The sequence below is a fragment of the Vitis riparia genome, chromosome 13, assembly GCF_004353265.1.
Source record: "Vitis riparia cultivar Riparia Gloire de Montpellier isolate 1030 chromosome 13, EGFV_Vit.rip_1.0, whole genome shotgun sequence".
NCBI classification, from domain to species: Eukaryota; Viridiplantae; Streptophyta; class Magnoliopsida; order Vitales; family Vitaceae; genus Vitis; species Vitis riparia.
In genome coordinates, this window is record NC_048443.1 from 27,908,780 (window position 1) to 27,929,097 (window position 20,318).

Consider the following 20,318-nt stretch of genomic DNA (forward strand, 5'->3'; position numbering starts at 1 on the left):
ATGATAAGCTTCCATCTTTTATTAATTGTGTGGATACCAGATGTTCACGGACTTATAATAACAAACTCGCTACAAATAATTTTTTTGCTGAAAATAATATCCTACCACAAAGTACTTTTTTTAAATCATAAATTAATTTATGGAAAAATCCCACCATTATATATGACATATAGGAAGTTATTATTAAAGATATTTTAATGGTATTTTATTTTTCTCTTGTTATGTGGGAATTGGGATCGCTACATTGGTATCTAAATTTTGAACTTATTTGACCAATTCCCCCATATCTTAAAATTTGGAGTTAAAAATGAATTGAACTCCTAGATATGTATAACACTTTAAAACTACCAAATATGAAAAAATAAATATTATGTTATCAGATCATTGAAAATATATGGATAATAAGTGTGTATAATAAATATACAAATAAAATGAAGTAGAAAATTGAAACTCACAAATAAGATTGATAGTTTGACTCTATATCCTTAAAATGATTTTGTCCCACTTAGGTGCTTATGGTTTATGAACAATCGTCTCCCAGAACATAATGATCACTTTCTTGTTATAATAGCACTTCAAACCATAATAAATAATGAATCACTTGGTAATTTATACTCTCTTAAATACCAAATATTTGGTAAAAATTAGAAATGATTAGACTTGAAGTTAAAGAATACTTGAATGACAAGAAAAAACAAAAAAAAATGAAAAGAATTGATGAATGAATATGTCATGGGGCCCCTATTTATAGATTTTATAGATGTGTCTTCAAAATACTAGACACATCTTTTAAAGGGATGTGTCTTAAAACACCAAACACATCTTTTAGAAGAGATTGTATCTTTTAAATAGTGGATAATCCAGCGTAGGCAGCTGAGTGGGCAATAGACATTAAAGTTTCAAAAACTAGGTCGTAGAAAATGAATATTTCTTATTGTATTAGAAAAAGATACCAAGTACTTGTACACTGATGTTTTATATTTGTATTGACAACAACCTAAATGGCTAACCTCCTACTTCAAGACGTTCTTAACAGACTTTGGTTTGTTGTAGTTGATCCCCGACAGTTAGCTTCTTGTTGTTGAATTTAAGGGTATGGAAACAAAAGACTAGCCTAAAAGACATAAACAAAAAACATAATGAATAAGAAGAAAAGTTTATCAGTTGAGGCGTGACAAACACTGTCCTTGAAATAGATTCACCCTCCTCGAAGACGAACTCGGTGTACTAGGGTACCAATGGTCTACCTCCAGGATTCAACAACCAGATCTCGCCTTGGGTGCACTCTATAAGCGAGATGTGTACAACTCGGTTCTGAAAAAATTCCTCTAGATAGATGTATGAAAGACTCTTTGAAAAACTCTCTGAAAAATTAGTATTCGTATATAGAAAGCAATGGATGACCTGCTTTTATAGGCCACTAATACAATCCCAATGGGACTCTACTTGTAATCAGAACATGACTCAAAGTGGAAGAAGAATCTACTTATAAGTGGAATGGGACTCCACTAGCACAATTCCAATAGGACTCTTCCAAAAAATATAAGACTAATAGAATAAAATAAAATAAAAATAATTCCTCATAGGACTCTTCCCAAAAATATAAGACTAATAGAATAAAATAAAAATAAAAATTATTAACACTCTTCCTACAATCCCACATAGAGTGTAAACGTGATTTTTTTTTTTTTTTTTTTTGTGGAAGAAAAAGAATCCAATGCATCAGTATTGGTGCCCAAAGGCTATGAACCAGTCATAGGACAAATAAGTATTGAATCACAAAACACAGTGAAAATAAATTTCTATGAACCAATGTTTCTTGATGTAACTCAAGGGACTGTTATCCACATTGGTTTTTTTAACTTTACTACGAGCTATACAAAATGGGTTGGCACAAATAAGTCATGCGTCTTGCTTGGATATTCATGAGAGCTCTAGAGAACCTGCCTAAGTTCTCATAGGAAGTGATCTCACCTCCACTCTCATATAGGTGAATCCATCAAATATGTTCTGCATTTAAACATACCATCCATAAGAAATATGGTATTCATTAAGAGTAAACACTCAACCTTAATCAATGCAGAATACGTTCTATCTACACCATAAGGATAAACTCTCATACAATTAAAGTTTATAAAGCACCTCAAGTCAACAAGTGATTTGTTATTATCCATATGAACCTACTTCATGGAATTTCCATTCTAATAGGTTGGGTTACCACCACTCTTGACTTCTGTAATAGGCATAAGCCTCATCCTCTTCAATGTTTCTTCCACTAGTTTTTTATTTAGTGGTTTGGTCAAAAGATCGACCAAATTCAACTCTGACATCACAAATTCTAGGGATATAACCCTTGTTTCAACAGCTACCACTCAATATTGTGCTTTAGGCGTATATGCCTCTTCTTCCCATTAAATATTTTACTCTTAGCCTTAGCAATTACAGCTTGGCTATCGCAACGCATAAACACAGACGAGGCTAGTCTCATCCATAAAAGGATATCTGCTAAGAGGTTTCTAAGCCACTCGGCCTCAGAACTTGCATTTTCTAAGGCAATAAACTCAACCTCCATAGTAGACTGAGTAATGCAAGTTTGCTTGGCAGACTTCCAAGAAATTGCACTTCCACCAAGGATGAAAACATATCCACTAGTGAATTTCATCTCACCTAAATCCGAGATCCAATTTGCATATTAAATTCTTCAAGGACACTTGGAAATCCACTAAAGCACAATCCATAGTTAATGGTGCCTCCCAAATACTTAAGGACTCTACAAACAAAAGTCCAATCATCTTGATTAGGACTTTAGGTGTATCGACTCAATCTACCTACTACATAAGCAATGTCAGGTTTGGTACAGTTCATTAAGCACATTAGGCTCCCTATGATCTGAGCACACTCTATTTGGGCAACATTATGTTCTCTATTTTTCTTCAGTTGTGAGTTAGGATCATAAGAAGTTGACACTGGTTTACAATCAAAGTGTTCAAACTTCCTTAGGATCTTCAACATAGTGTTCTTAAGAAAGTTTAAGCCCATTAGGTGTTTTAGTTATTTTAATTCCTAGAATCACTTTTGTCTCTCCCAGGTCTTTCATATCAAACTTAGAACCTAAGAATTTCTTGGTCTCACACACAATCTCTAGGCTAGTTCCAAATATTAGCATGTCATCAACATAAAGGTAAATGACTACACATGTGTTATCCTCATACTTATTGTAGATACAGTTGTCAGCATTATTAATGGAATATCCATTAGTTACTAACACATGATCAAATTTGTTGTGCCACTGTTTGAGAGCTTGTTTTAACCCATATAGTGATCCATATTAATTTCCTTTTCCAAATCCCCATTCAAGAATGCAGTCTTGAAATCCATTTGGTGTATCACCAAATTGTGAATGGAAGCTAGAGAGATCAATACTCTAATTGATGTTATTCTAGTCACAAGAACAAAGGTGTCAAAGTAATCTACATTTTTCCTTTGTTTAAAGCCTTTGGCAATTAAACGAGCTTTATACTTCTCTATCGACCCACCTTGTTTTAACTTTCTTTTAAAGATCCACTTACAACCAATAGTCTTTGCACCAAGAGGTAAATCTACTGACTCCCATGTATGGTTATACATGATTGATTCGATTTCACTACTAATGACCTCCTTCCAAAATGGTGCATTAGGAGAAGTTATAGCTTCTTTGTAGGATCTAGGGTCTCCATCTATTAGGAAGGTGTAGAAACCATCTCCAAGGTTTGTTTGTTTCCTATCTCTTTTACTCCTTCTAGGTTCAAATTCAGAAAGTTCAATACACTTGTCTCTACTTGTTTTCTGAACTTGTTGTTCACCATTTAGTTTCATAGTAAAGATATTTTCAAAAAAATCTGCTTTCTTTGTTTCTATTATAGTATTGCCATCTACAAGACTATTTTTTTACTTAGTAACAAGAAACCTATATGTCACACTATTCTCAACATAACCAATGAACATTGCATCAAAGGTTTTAGGACCTCGTTTTCATTTTTTTTAAGTTCAGTGAGAATAAATTTAGCTAAACACCCCCACACTTTTAAGTATGCTATATTAGGTGCATAACCCTTCCACAACTCATAAGGAGTTTTACCAGTTTTCTTGTAGGGTATTCTATTTTGAATATGACATGCGGATAGGATAGTTTCCCCTAACAAGTTCAAGGGTGCTCCTGAACTTACCAACATTGCATTCATTATTTCTTTTAAGATCCTATTTTTTCTTTTCTACTATTCCATTAGACTCAGAGGAATAAGGAGGAGTAGTTTCATGAATGATCCCATGATCTTCACAAAAAGAATTAAAGGGGTTGGACTCATACTCTTCTCCCCTACCAGTTCTAAGCCTTTTAATTTTCTTACTTAGTTGATTTTCCACTTCATTTTTGTACTTGATGAAAGCATCTATTGCTTCATCTTTGTTTCTCAAAAGATATACCCTTGTATACCTTGAGTAGTCATCTATGAAAGTTATGTAGAATCGTTTACCACCTCTAGTCATTGTATTTTTTAAGTCTCCTAAGTCACTGTATATTAAACTTAGTAGATCTTATTCTCTTTCAATTGATTTGCAAGATTTCTTTGTGGTTTAGATTCTACACAAGATTCAAATTTTCTATGGTTTTCTAAGGACAATTTAGGGATTAAACTCAATTCAACCATTTTCTTCATATATGAAAAGTTCACATGTCCTAGCCTACTATGCCAAATATTACAAGAATCAACTATGTAAGCAAAAGAAGAAGATGCATTATTATTGGTAATATAAAAAACATTCAACATAAATAAACCATGATTACAATAGTAATTTCCCACAAATGCATCATTCTTAGTTAAAACTATTTTATCGGAGTCAAACAAGATCTTCACTCTTGTTTCTCCAAGCAAAGATACTGACACCAAGTTCCAACGGATATCTGGCATATGAAGAACATCACTGAGGACAAACACTTTTCCAGAGGTTAGCTTGAGGAAAACTTTCCATTTTCCAATCATTGGAGTAGATCTAGAATCACCCATGACCACTTGTTCCTCTTCTTCCCTTATAGTGGTATAGGAAATAAATGCACTTCTATTCCCACAGATGTGCCTGGTAGCCCTAGAGTCTACCACTTAATCCTTCATATTAGTGACCATGCTCACCTTAAAGAAGATTACTACTGTGATCGCCTCTGCTTTTTCCAGATTTGCCTTTGAATTTGACTTCTCAGTTCTCTTACTGTGACGACATTGAGTTGCATAGTGTCTAGACTTGCCACAGACAAAGCAATTACCTTGTTTTTTAATAGTTGAGTTTTGAACCTTGTTTGATGCATTGGGCTTGGTCCTAGAGTTTTGTTTCTGGACCTATTGTTTTTTGGGTTTAGGTTTTTCTTCTACTACATTAGCCTTAGAAGACAATTCCTTAGCTTTCTCAATATTGTCCCTATTTCGGTTTTGTTCCTCAATCTTAATATGGATTATGACATCCTCTAGGGAATTTTGTTTCATTTTATGTTTCATATTTTTTTTATAGTCTTTCCAAGACTCTGGAGGAGTCTCTACTAAATAACCAACCGCAAAAGGTTCTGGTAATTTAATGTCTTCAATAGCTAAGTCATTAATCAACAAGTGGTAGTCATGGATTTGAGATGATACATCTTTATCCTCGATCATTTGGAAATTTCTAAAATTCCCTATGGCATATTTCTGAGTTCTTACATTTTCCAAAATATATTTTTTATTCATTGCATCCCAAATTTCTTTTGCAACTTTAAATTGACAATAAATATAAAAAATTTCATTAGAAATGGTACTTAGAATAGCATGGCTAACTTGTTTATTTCCAATTTCTCATGTTGGTAACATATGAGAACTATCTTCTGGTTTTAGGTCAGTCAAAATGTGTCCCAAGTTCACTACATCAATTGCAGAGAAAACTCTTTCCTGTCATCTCTTAAAGAATGTCCCATTGAAGGGATCAATTTTAGATTTGTCAAGACGGGTGTGAACTAGGGAAGTTTCCATTTGGATATATTTCAAGATTGTTGGATTTAAAGGTATGGAAACAAAATACTATCCCAAAAAACACAAACAAAGAACATAATGAATAAGAAGAAAAACTTATCGGCTGAGGTATGACAAACGCTATCCTTGAAATAGATCCACCCTCCTCGAAGAAGAACTTGGTGCACTAGGGTACCAGTGACTTACTTCCAGGATTCAATAGCCAGATCTCTCCTTGGGTGCACTCTGTAAGCGAGATTTGTACAGTTTGGTTCTGAAAAAATTCCTCCAGATATATGTATGAAAGACTCTCTGAAAAACTTTCTAAAAAATTGGTATTCATATATAGAGAGTGAAGGGTCACCTGCTTTTATAGGCCATTAACACAATCCCAATGGGACTCTACTTGTAATAAGAACATGACTCAAAGTGGAAGAGGAATCTACTTATAAGTGGAATGTGACTCCACTAGCACAATCCCAATAGGACTCTTCCAAAAAATATAAGATTAATAGAATAAAATAAAAATAAAAATAATTCTCAATAAAACTCTTCCCAAAAATATAAGACTAATAGAATAAAATAAAAATAAAAATTATTTACAATCTTCCTACATTTGCAGCTTGAGTCTTCTTCTTGTTGATCAGCTAGGTATTGTTTATCATCCCCCCGCAAGCTCATAAGTGAGGAACAACAGAGAGTTTCATTATGAAACTAAGAAACTGGGAGCTTGAAATATGTTTAGTGAAAATGTCAGTAACCTATTTGGATGAAGGAATATAATGAATAACGAGTTGTTTATGAAGAACTTGATCCCGTATAAAGTGTAGATCCAGCTCAATGAGTTTGATCCTAGCATGAAACACTAGATTAGCAGCCAAGTAAGCTGCACTTTTATTATCACACCAAAGTAGAGGTAGAAATGAAGAAAAGAGACAGATTTCCTATAAAATAGATTGGATCCAAATAATCTCCAAAGTAGCATATGCAAGAACATGATACTCAGATTGTGTACTGCTGCGAGACATAACCTTTTGTTTGTTGGAGGACCGCGACACTAATTTCAGACCAAGGAAGATGTCCTAGCCATCGATGCTTCTTCTGTCATCTGGACAAGATGACCAATCAACATCAATATATCCATGAATAACCAACGAAGTAGATTACTACATCTAAATGCCATAGGATAAAGTGCCCTTGAGATATCGCAAAATTCGTTTTATAACAAGTTAGTGAGTAATGGTGGGTGTAGCCATGAACTAACAGGCTTTATTAAAGGCAGAGGAAATGTTCGGTCTGGTAAGGGTAAGGTATTGAAGTACACCAATTGTGCTTCGATATAAGGTGGCATCTGAGAGAGGTTCACCATCAAGATGAGATAACGTTTGTCTTAACAATTCTAGAGTAGTAGCAGGCTTAGAGTCTAGCATGGTTGTGTTGACTAAGATGACCAAAAAATAATTGACATAGCCCAACTCACGAAGAGCAAAAGAGGAGTTGAGACGAGTAATAAAGGAGAAAACCTAAGCTGAGTTGCTTCCGGTAACTAGTATACATGTCGTCTACATAAATGAGCAAAATAAAAACATCATGTGTTGAATGATGAGTAAACATTGAGCTATCAGCTCGAGAAGCTTGAAATCATCATCCAAGAAGTGAAATGTTGAGTTTGGTATACCATGCCCGGGGGGGCTACTTAAGGCCATATAAAGCCTTGTTAAGCTTGCAAACATGAGAAGGAAATTGAGAATTGATAAAGTCAGGGAGTTGATGTATATACACATGTTCTTCAAGACCTCCATGGAGAAAGACATTCTGAACATCAAGTTGGTGAACCGAGCAATTAAATGAAAGTGCAACTACAAATATAATGTGGATAGTAGAGGCCTTGACAACTAGACTAAAAGTCTCAAAACAATCGAGACCTAGAGTTTGAGTAAATCCTTGTGCAACTAACCGGGCCTTATGGCAATCAACTATTCCATCGGGCTTATATTTGAGTTTGTAGACCCATTTACAACCAATTATATTGCTATTAGAGGACGGTGGAACAGGATGCCATGTGTTGTTTCTTTGGAGAATAGAAAACTCTTTTTCCATGGCAAGAATCCAATTTGAATCTTTAACAACCTGTGTAAATGTAGTAGGTTCAAAAATATGAGATTATAAGTAGGCCTTCTTTTGGCTAATGCCATTCTTTGCACACGTGACCATGGGATGCTGATTAATAAATTGAGGTTTAGAGGTGGAGATGTCAATAAAAAGAACTTGTATCAGGTCTAGTAAAGAAGTAGTGGAGGAAGGCATATTAGTTAATGTTGGGTTTGAGGTGGAAGAACTTGTATGTGAATGTAGTGAGGACACGAGAGAAGATAAGCAAGAAAGAAGGGTTGGATTAAGGATGAGAAGCATAGATGAGGATTGATCAGGAGTAGACTAAAATGGGAACACTGTTTCATGAAACACAACATGTCTAGTAACATAGAGACGACTTAATAGGGTGTTAAGACACATATATCCTTTGTGATCGGAACTATAGCCAAGGAAAACGCATCGACTAGAGCGATAAGAGAGTTTATTTTTGTTGTATGGTCGAATATAAGGGTAGCATAAGCAACTGAAAATTTTAAGGATGTGATAATTTGGTGATTTGCCAAAAAAAAAAATTGAAAGGAAGATTGATAATTGACAGCCTTAATAGGTAGTTGATTAATAAGGAAAATAGTTATATGAAATGCATATAGCCAAAACTTGAAAGGTAAAAATGCAATGGCTAATAAAGCAAGACTAGTGTCAATTATTTGTCGTAATTTGCGCTCTGCTTGACCATTCTGTTCAGGTGTGTATGGACAAGAAAACTGACTTTTAATACCACGCGTAGCAAGATATGAAGAAAATGATTTAAATTCACCACAATTATCATACCATAAACATTATATTCGAGAATTAAACCGATTTTCAACTAGATTTTTGAATTTTATGAATACAAATAATGCTTGATCTGTGTTATGTAATGGAGAAATCCAAGAAAAACGAGAAAAATCATCAACAAACAAGACAAAGTAGCGTGCACCAGTTGTGGATGAAATGGAAGCAAAACCCAAAAGATTAGTATGAAGTAAAGCTAGATGATGATAAGCTCTAGAAACAGACACATTGAAAGACAATTTATGACTTTTTGCAAATTAACAAGCATAACTGACATTGTTTTTATGGCATTGATGTGAAATATTACAAAAGGTAAGAACGTGTTTCAACTAGAGGATGAGAATGCCAAAGTGTAGTTGTGGTTGTTAAAGAAAGATTGGAAGACTTGTCATAGCTAGAAGAAACAAAGGTTGCAAGTGAAGACACAAATTTGGCAGGGAATCTATATAAGTCATGTTCAAGACGTCATTGAAAAAGTATCTTCTTGGTGACCTGATCTTTGACAAAAAATAACTGAGGATGAAACTCAAAAAAAGTATAATTATCGACACAAAATTGTGAGACACTAATGAGATTAGTAGGAATATAAGGAACGTGAAGTACTTGTTTTAGCTGAAAGGTTTTAGAAGATGAATCAAATAAGGTAGTGCTTGTATGTAAAATACGAAGGTGCTTACCATTCCCAACGACCACCTTGTCATTACCCATGTATGGTCGTACATTTGAAAGTGTATCAACACTTTGTGGTAGGTGATGTGTAGCACTAGTGTCAAAAAACCATGCCTCATCGGGTATGGTGGAAAGAGATGCCATCATAGCTTGCACTGGATTCTTGCCATTTGGTTTATTGGTTTGAACAGTGTCCATATTAGGGTTGTAGCCTTGGAAGTTAATATCAAATCTATGGTAGCAACGAACCATAGTATGGCCAAACTTGCCACAAAGCTGGCACTATGGTCGATTCTAAGATGATTGGGAGCACCCACCATTTGTATCTCTTCTTATGTTGAACCCAGACTGCCTATTTTGACCAGAGGGATTTCTGTTGGACGATATTTTATTGTTAAAATGTTGATATTGTGGTGTAGCAAGATTAGTAGAGATGATGTTATCTTCTACAACTAAATTCTAAAAGCCAAGTCGTTGTTCACGGGTGAGTAAAATGTTGTGTACAGAGTGGAAAGACATCTCATCTTCACGTACTGTAAGAGAGGCTACTATCGAGTTGTAGTCTACCCCAAGACCTCCAAGAAGTTGGAGAATCTGATCTCTATCGGTCATAGGTTCTCCAATGGCCGCTAAATTATCCTCCAAATTCTTTAGTTTAAGAATATATTCCATCATTGTCAATGACCCTTTTCTTGTGGTTTGGAACTCTAGGCGTAGTTGCATCACCCTAGCCCTTGAGGAAGTTGAAAAGATTCATTCTAAAGCAAACAAGGCTACATGAGAGGATTGATAGGCAACTATTCGGACCATGATTTTAGGAATGAGTGAGGAGTAGATCCAGCTGAGAATCATGTGATCGAATCGTCGCCACAAAATAAAATATGGGTTTGTTTCTCCAGAACTTGTTATTTGAGGTGGACAAATTTTCAAACCCTCAATATGATCTTCAAAGCCACTGGCAAAGATAACGTTCTTCATTTGTGTTCTCCAAAGAACGTAATTATTTTTATCAAGTTTGATCGGCAGTGCATGATTCAGTATCTGCATTGTTTGAGTAACACCGGTGAATGAAGGTAAAGCACCAGCTTGTAACCCTAATGACTATGTTGAACTCATCATGAATAGAATGTAGGTTGCCTAAGAAAAATTGAAACTGATATGAAGAAGAAGTCTTGTCAAGAAAATACCAAAGCTCGAATACCATGAAAATTTCAGAAACTGGGTTGTAGAAAATGAATATTTCTTATTGTATTAGAAAAAAATATCAAGTACTTGTACATTGATTTTTTTATATTTATATTGACAACAACCTAACTAACTAACCTCCTACTTCAAGGCATTCTTAACAGACTTTGGTTTGTTGTAGTTGATCTTGGTTTGTGGCTTGAGTCTTCTTCTTCTTGTTGATCAACTAGGTATTGTCTACCAGGCCGAAATGATCAATTAACCCGAGATTATGCAGAAGGTCATGGAAGAAATCGATAGAGTGGTTGGAAATGAGAGACTTGTTCAAGAATTCAATATTATGCAGCTCAAATATGTTAAGGCATGTGGAAGAGAAGCTATGCGTCTTCACCCCATGGCATCATTCAATGACCCCCATCTGTCCATGGCGGATGCTATTGTAGCCGGCTACTTCATCCCTAAAGGCAGTCATGTCCTACTGAACCAGGTAAGGCTTGGGCGGAACCCCAAAGTTTGGGAAGAGCCATTAAGGTTCAAACCAGAGCGGCATATGAATGATGATGTGTTGGATTTAGCTGAGCCTGAGCTTCGATTCATTTCATTTAGTACTAGGAGACAATGGTGCTTTGGAACTGCCCTGGGGACAGCATTGACAGTTACACTCTTGGCAAGGCTCCTTCAAGGTTTTTCATGGAGTGCGCCACACAACCACGAGCAGATTGACCTCAAAGAATCCACACAACTACTAATTTGAAATTTTATGAAATACTTCTCTTATTCTCCACTCAGAGTTTGAATACAAATTATTCATACCTTATCTTCTAAAATTCTTTGGAAGTAATTGTACTTAAAATCTTTTCAAAACTATTTTCATTCCTTATTTGATAGAAGATGGTAAAAGCGTTTTTGTTTCCCTTCCTTATATCTTTTAAAAAATTATTTTTGATTTGGAGATATAGTGGTTTCATCTTATGACTTTTTGTGGTCTTTCTCTATAAACTTCCATGTGTCTTTGTGAACTAAGCAAAACCCTTATCTTTATATTCCAATCGTTATAATTGTCTTTATTGAGTCGAAGGACGTGAAATAAATACATTCCACTTACCATTTTTTTGTATGATTTTGTTTCCAATTTTTTGGAGTAATAGTGTTGTTAGATAAACATAAACAATTATTACAAAGAATATGAAATTAGGAAGAATTAAAAATTTTATTACATTTCGCCCCTCTTTTTTATTCAAATATTACATAATCTTCTATTTAAATATACTTATACTTAACTAAATAGAAATTCCTACTAGGAAAAATATATAAACTTTTTATAGGATTTGACTAAAAAAAATAGAAATTTCTATTTTTGAGCAATTTGAATTATTACTTGGTGGCAAATTATGGGTCTTTGAGATTCTGCTTTTGCCACGGTGAGTTTTGTTTAAAAAACGACTTGATTTTTTAATTTAATCCGAATTTAATTAAATGAAAAAAAGTCTTTCATGTTGTTAAATGGGTGTATAGTGTACTAATAAATACAAAAATAGTACACCCACATTCAATTCTTCGATCTTGATATTTTAGATCATTCTTCCAAATGTTTTGATATTTTAATTTATTAGTACTATTCAATATTTTACGTCTAAATATTTATGATTATCGTCATATTTATAGAGAAGTAAATAGAACAACATATTGTTTAATTAAAAAAATATTTATAATTTAAAATTAATCATTTGATGATCAAATTTTCCAAAAAATACTAGAAAATTTAATTTTAAAAATTATCGTAATTTATGTTTCAATAGTATTGGTAGGTATTTTACTTCTTAATCTTCTTTCATGATAGAGATGATTTTTTTATTGCATTTGGTGAGATGTCTTGGGTAGAACCTTACAAAAAAAATGAATTAAAAAATAAAATAAAATGTAATGAGTCAACTACTCATGATTTTCCACATGGCATCAAACATCCAAACGTGTCACATGAAGAATGCGTGCCTACTGCCTGACGTGTTGTGATTTTCCAGCCCCATATTATCTGATCTTTAAAGTAGTGGTCACATGTGCTCGGTGTTTTTGGTCCACATAAAATTCGGCCTCTCCCCACCACCAAAATTAAGGCATTTAACAAAAATATATTTATTAAAATATCATAGTTTCAAAATTATTTTCTTTGTAACTCTTGTTCATATATTGAAATTAATAATTTTGAAAATATTTTTTAAATTATAAATTTAATTAATTTAAAATTTTATCAAATATTTCTCATATTCTTGTCATATGTTATTTTTATTCACATCTTTTTTAATTCAAAATAATAAAAAAATATATGATGAAATTTAAAAAATATGTCACTAATCTATGTTTCTTATGTTTAAAAAATTTTGAATTATATAAAAATAATATATCTTATTAATATTAAATGTTGCCATTCATGCTGTTCTTATCAATGTAATAATTTTATAATCCAATAATAGTTTTGAGAATACATTAGATTGAAATATTGTTTGAAATATATATTTTATTATATTATTTTTATATCAATTCACGGGATCTTATCTAAAGTTTTGAGGTATGTACACATTGCAAGATCCTTTTAATTTTATAATAAGTTTCCTTGAAATTTTGATTTATGAATCAATTTTTGTATATTTAGATCAGAACATGTTGAATATAAATTATTAATTCAATCATGAATTATGGTTTTTATTTATTTTACTTATTAATTATTCAACACTTACGAAATCAAATATACGAGAGGTTTAAAAAATATATAACTTTAAATTCTTTTGTACATATTTTTTCTATTATATTATATTTATTGTCATTGCTAGTATATATAACTTGTTAAGTTGGGTTTTCAATAGTGATTAGTAATTTTTTATTGATTTTAACTCTTTTTTTATAATAAACATTTATTAAACCTTATAGATATTTATTTTGATGAAACTCTTGTTTCATTTATTGAATATTATAAGTTCATTCACTAATAGGTATCTTTAAAGTAGAGGTCACATGTACAAATATTTTTTTGTCCACAAAATTGGGCTTCTCCTCACCACAAAAATTAAGTTGTCTTTTTATTTAAAAAAAATATTTATTAAAATATAAAATTTTTAAATTTATTGGGATGCGGATGAAATTAATCCTAAATTTTAAATGTAAATGAAATCAACCCAAAATTTTATTGGTGTTTTCTATAATTGCACTACGTCAATTGTACCAAAACCCAACATCTGGGGGGTCCACAAGAAGTTGTGTTCATGACGAGAATTACTGCATGTGGAAAGTTCTTTAAAAAATTTCAACCTTTGAGCCCAAGATAATAATGATACATGATGTATGGAAGACTGCAAGTCTCTCGCAACAGTCATACAATATCTCAAAAGATTTGAAGAAATTATTAAAATAAAATTATTACTTTGATTTCGAAAGTCAACATCTGGGGGGTCTACATGCATGTGGAAGTTCATTTGCCTAATGAGAGAGCAAATGTATGGGAGGTCTCTCATAATTTTGAAACCTTGGAACTTGCTTTACTTCGAATTCATCTGCATTTACCATCCATTTTCTTGCTCGTTTTCGCTTTTCTCATCCTATTTAGCCATATCAATTTTGATAACCCGTTTAAACTCGAATCAATCCATCTAACCTATTTAGCAAGTTGACCCATTTATGATTTATTTGTTGTGTAAATGAAAGTTTTAATGCAAATAATATTAATTAAAAAATACAAAAATAAATAATTTGCATTGAAATACATGCGAGATTGACTAACCATATCTATATCGATAAATGAAAGAGAATAATTATATTATATTATAGACAATATTACATAAGACAAAAACTAAATTGAATTATTGAATTTTCGAAATATCTCATATTTTTCCATTCCTTATATTTGCATTTTTAACCACAACTCATCTACCTCCATTAAACGCTTCTATCCATCAGCCTTTACAACCTTATCTCTATTTAATGACTTTTCCACTCATCACTTATAATATATAGAAAGATATTCCTAATATCTTTCTGCTTATTCTATAAAAAGAAAAAAAAAACTATTATTATAATATCATATCGACTTAGAAAATATTTTATACAATAATTTTTACAAAAATGAATTTATACTAATTAAGAATTTTGAACACTTTACAACATTATATAACTTGTTTACGTAATGATATTAAAATAATCCATTTATCACCTAACTTATATAAACTTATATATGATATGTTTAACATGTTTAATTAACCATGTGAAATTGATCCGTATATGATCTGACTCATTTAACCTATATGAATTTCTCAACTTATATTTTTATAATTTTTTAAAAAAATAATTATTAATGTCATTTAATTAAAAAAATCAAATAATAGATAAATAAAATTTCATATATCATTATAAATACTAAAAATATTCTATAATTAAATTGAACTTCAAAATTAAATCAACTAAATAATACATTTATAAATTTTAAATTAATTAAATGGTTCTTAAGAAGTTCAATGGATTGAGACCGTGTTTACATATCATCTACATAAGTTTCATTCAAACTTTCAAACTTCCAAACGTGTCACTTCCGTGTTGTGATATCTTACGTTGAACCATGCATTGATCATGTGATAAATATTTTTGTAGTGGGATCATATGTAAAATTAATTAATTAATTTTTAGACTTACAGTTTTTTTATTTATTAAGCCAATGATAACATCGAATCTTTAGTGGACAATAACTCACTATGTAAAAAGCTTCTTGAGCTAATATGAATAGAAACAAAATTATCGAAAATTATAAAGAAAACTCGATATTTAAACTTTGTGATAAATTTCTTTAATTGTCAAATTGAATCAAATTAAACAAACTCAATCATTAGGTGACGGATGATAAATTTCTTCTATTAGCTCTATGAATGCTTGAGTCCAGAGAAGATTGGAAAATGTTGACACAAAAAGCTACTTCTCAAAGACCTTGAAAAAGCAAAAAATTATCAAAAAAAGAAAGAAAATCTTATTTTCTAATTTAATTGACAACACCTTTTAAAACAACTAAAGTAGAAGTTATGGGTGTATTTAGTATGAATAGAAAAATGTTTTCAAATTTAAAAATAATGTTTGCAAAAGTTTAATTGAAATTAGTTTTTTCAAATTTGTTATGAAAATAGATTAATTTTAAAAAAATTAAGATGTTTTCAGCTATTTTTCATAGGTTTTATGCATTAAGATTAAAAAATTAAAAATATTTCAAAAATGTTTATATTCGGCGTAAGAATAAATTGAGAAAATTATATTAATTTATGTTTGAGTTTTAAAATAAAATTTTATTCTTGAAAATAATTAAAAACTATTTTTTTAAATTATTTTTAAAAATTGCTATTTTTTAAACTACATAAGTCGTTTTCCCTCTATGTGTGACAACATATTTATTGCCATCCAAAGGACTTGTAATAGTAATAGTAATAATTGATGATAATTTATCACATTTTTATTGCAAGTAATAGTAAGAGATTAATTAAAATGTTTTTCTTTTCATAGAGATTTCCTCCCTAAAATCAACGTACGCCACTTGGAAGAAAATAATAATAATGTGGGGGAATGTACCTGCACATTTGTTATATGTGACCAAAAAAGTGGTGGGATTTTTTTAATGGGGCTTAGGATTAGGATTAGGAGGGATCCAAACCACATGGTTCTCCGCCTTCACATTTACCGTGTCACAAAATGGAGCCATTTTTTATTGGGTTAGAACAAATTTTATCCTCTTAAGATCACTGACAAGAGATTACATTATCAAATTCAATTGTTTGGATATGGGTCGACCGTATTTCCCTAAATATTATACCAATTTATCCTACCAGACCATGCCACCCCTGTCTGTTGGACCAAAATCTAACATGATTTTGACTGTACAAGAGGAGTAATCCTACCATTGATGGGAAGTATGAAAGGCATGTATAGTGGAAGTCCATTTGCCTATAAAGAGGGAGCAAATCCTAGTACTGAAGATCAGCAAGAGACAAATGATGATGGGTAGCAGCTGCAACTCAACCATGTCTTCTTCATTTCCAAATTCATTCCTCTTCCTGCTCTCTCATAATTCTGAAACCTTGAAGCTCGCTTCACTTCATCTTCATTTACCATTCATCCTCTTGCTCCTTTTCCTTATCTTTTTCGCTTTTCTCATCCTCTACAAACTCGAACCCAAAACCCTAATCACCAAGCAAATGCCACTGCTCCCTCCTGGTCCAACTCCATGGCCATTAGTTGGGAACCTGCCTGAATTATTCACAAAAAAGCCGGTATTCCGGTGGATACTTGGACTTTTGGAGGAACTCAACACTGAGATCGCATGCATCAAACTGGGCAATGTCCATGTCATTCCCGTGATTTCGCCTGAGATTGCCAGGGAGTTTTTGAAGGAACATGATGCAGTGTTTGCATCCAGACCTATTACAATGACGTCCGATCACTTGAGCAGAGGATTCCTGACCACAGTCCTTTCGCCATGGGGAGAGCAGTGGAAGAAGATGAGAAGGATCATCACTTCTGAGGTGCTTAAGCCAGCAAGACATATGTGGCTCCTCCAGAAGAGAACTGAAGAAGCCGACAATCTTGTCCGCTTCATTTATAACCAGTGTAAGTTCTCTAGTATTACTAGCCATAATTTTACGGAATCATCGGTTGTGAATGTGAGAACTGCAGTCAGACAATACACAGGAAATGTGGTTAGGAAGATGATGTTCAGCAGAAGGTACTTTGGGGAAGGAAGGAAAGATGGAGGGCCTGGACTTGAAGAAGAAGAACACGTAAACTCCCTCTTTACCACTCTTGCTTACCTATATGTATTCTCTCCATCTGATTACCTTCCATGCCTGAGAGTCTTCGACTTAGATGGCCACGAGAAGATGGTAAAAGAGGCTTTGAGCATCATCAACAAGCATCATGATCCGATAGTGGATGAGAGAATAATACAATGGAGGAATGGGGAGAAGAAGGAGGTTGAGGACATACTCGATGTTTTCCTTACAATCAGCGACACGAAGGGAAAACCATTGCTATCAGTAGAAGAGATCAAAGCCCAACTCATAGTGAGAATTTAGCTCTAATATGTTATCTTAATTTCGTATATATATTCTGAAGTTCTTCTCTTTGGGGTTCAATATATATTAACTATATACAATCTGGCAGGAACTGATGATTGAAATAGTGGATAATCCAGCGCATGCAGCTGAGTGGGCAATGGCAGAAATGATCAATCAACCCGAGATTATGCAGAAGGCCGTGGAAGAAATCGATAGAGTGGTTGGAAAGGATAGACTTGTTCAAGAATCCGATATCGCGCAGCTCAAATATGTTAAAGCCTGTGCTAGGGAAGCTCTGCGGCTTCACCCCATAGCACCATTCAACGTGCCCCATGTGTCCATGGCGGACGCTGTTGTGGCCGGCTACTTCATCCCCAAAGGCAGCCATGTCCTGCTGAGCCGGGTAGGGCTTGGACGGAACCCTAGAGTGTGGGAAGAGCCATTAAAGTTTAAACCAGAGCGGCATATGAATGATGAAGTGGTGGATTTAGCTGAGCCTGAGCTTCGGTTCATTTCATTTAGTACTGGGAGACGCGGGTGCCCTGGAACTGCCTTAGGGACGGCCTTGACAGTTACACTCTTGGCGAGACTCCTTCAATGTTTTTCGTGGAGTGTGCCACCGAACCAGGACCAAATTGACCTCACAGAATCAATGAACGACCTCTTTCTAGCCAAGCCTCTCCATGCTCATGCAAAACCACGCTTGCATGCTTCCATGTATGGGAATTGATTAAAACTTCATCCATTCCGAAGCTTGATGAGTAGAGCGTATAAATAAGGATTTATGAGTTAATAAAGATAAATGCTCTCATCCAATTTTCTTTTCTTCTCCACTTATCACATGATGCTTTGGGGATACAAAGATATATGAAAAATGATATGTCATTATATTTCACTTTTATTATCATAATTTTTATTTGTTTTATCTCAGAAACTATATAAATCATATTATGTGTTGTTAAAGCTAAAAGTTTGTGTCCTTGATATTTTAATTTTATAATAGTGAGAAGCTATAAAGGTATTTCTAAAAATAAAAAGAATAATAAATAAATGTAATATGATAATATACTTTATATAATAACATGTGTATTATATAAAATTTTAATTATATTTTCTAAACCATTTTTTACATTAATAAAAACTCAATACCAAGTAAGATTTTATAAATTTTATTTACTAAAAATAATTAATAAAAAAGATAAAATAAAATAATTTTTAGAAAATAAAAACTGGAAAATGTTTTTTAGACCAAATTTAATATAAATTTTTAAAAAAAATATTATAAAAAATATTTGTATTTTAATTGATTTGTAGTGGTTTTTTTTTTCTTTTTTTTCTTTTTTTTTTTTCTTTTTTTTCCTTTCATTGAAGTGTATATGTCATGCGTGCCTACATCAAAATATAAGGAAAGTTAGGTTTTTGGTTGTTGATGTGAAAAATATATAGTTTTGATAACCTAAATATACAAAATATGAGATCCAACTATTAATATGTAAAGTAATATCCAAAACGTGCACTATCTACTATTTATTTTTTCTCCTTCCCATATTGCCCCTAAATCTCTCCATGTCATCAGCAAATCCTCCCATGTGAGCAGAACAATTTGAAACTTGAACTCATTCTCAAATCACAAAGAAACCCGACCCGAACAACTTTCTGTGTGAATTTCATCGTATCCTTGGCCCAACATGTTGGCCAGCACCACCCTCATCTCCTGCAACTTCTCTACTCTCCCATTCGTTTCTCTCAAAACTATTAATATGTAAATTTTTTTTTCCTCAACGATCCCCCACAAACATCCGTCTTGTAAACATAAAAATTTAAGATAACAAAAAAAAAATCCCAAATATTCTAAATCACAGGTCGTGAACAATGCAAAACAACCTTCGGCCCCAATATTTTCTCAACAGCCAAACGAATCCTTAAATGGAAAACTCACCTACGATTAATCCAAAGGAAGAGGAAGCTCCACTTCGGTTTCCAGAAACCTTAAAAATATTCCACCTTTGATGAAAATGCAGATCGGGTTAGGGCAAAATGAGAGGAAGTGACAAAGAGTTTCCCCAAATTTCAAAGTTTATTGGGTTGGGTCTTTTGCAAATATGATAACTTTGAGTTTTAGATTCGAAGGGTTTTTCTTTTTTGAATTTTCAAATGTGGAACGCTTAGCTAGCAAGGTGAAGGGTATTTTTGGCATTGAAATACACATAAGCTGAAAGTGCATGATTCTCCAAATATTTTCTAATTACATTATCAATTTTGAAATACGTAAAATTGAGTTTTCAAAACTATATATTTTTCACATCAACAACCCAAAACCTAACTTTCCCCAATCTTACATCCTTCTAAGTTTACTCTTCTATCCTAAACTTCTGAGTTGACTCCTAAATATGTTCACAAACGTTGTCCAACTTTACATTACGCATTTGATTTTGAAAGAGGTCATAAGTAG

General features: G+C 32.9%; 1 protein-coding gene and 1 pseudogene across 1 annotated transcript; both read left to right on the forward strand.

The window, feature by feature from the left end:
* Positions 1-11,040: 11,040 nt before the first annotated feature.
* Positions 11,041-11,544, forward strand: LOC117928500 (annotated as a pseudogene).
* Positions 11,545-16,792: 5,248 nt separating this feature from the next.
* LOC117928012 (tryptophan N-monooxygenase CYP79A68-like) lies at positions 16,793-18,628 on the forward strand. The gene is made up of 2 exons (XM_034847751.1): positions 16,793-17,872; positions 17,973-18,628. Exons 1-2 carry the CDS (start codon positions 16,805-16,807, stop codon positions 18,594-18,596), a joined length of 1,692 nt encoding a protein of 563 aa, XP_034703642.1. The 5' UTR covers positions 16,793-16,804; the 3' UTR covers positions 18,597-18,628.
* The last annotated feature ends 1,690 nt before the right edge of the window (positions 18,629-20,318 follow it).

Coding starts and splice junctions, on each gene's coding strand:
- LOC117928012 (XM_034847751.1), top strand. CDS start 16,805: ATGATGATGGGTAGCAGCTGCAACTCAACCATGTCTTCTTCATTTCCA. Junction 17,873..17,972: donor AGATCAAAGCCCAACTCATA/GTGAGAATTTAG, acceptor ACAATCTGGCAG/GAACTGATGATTGAAATAGT.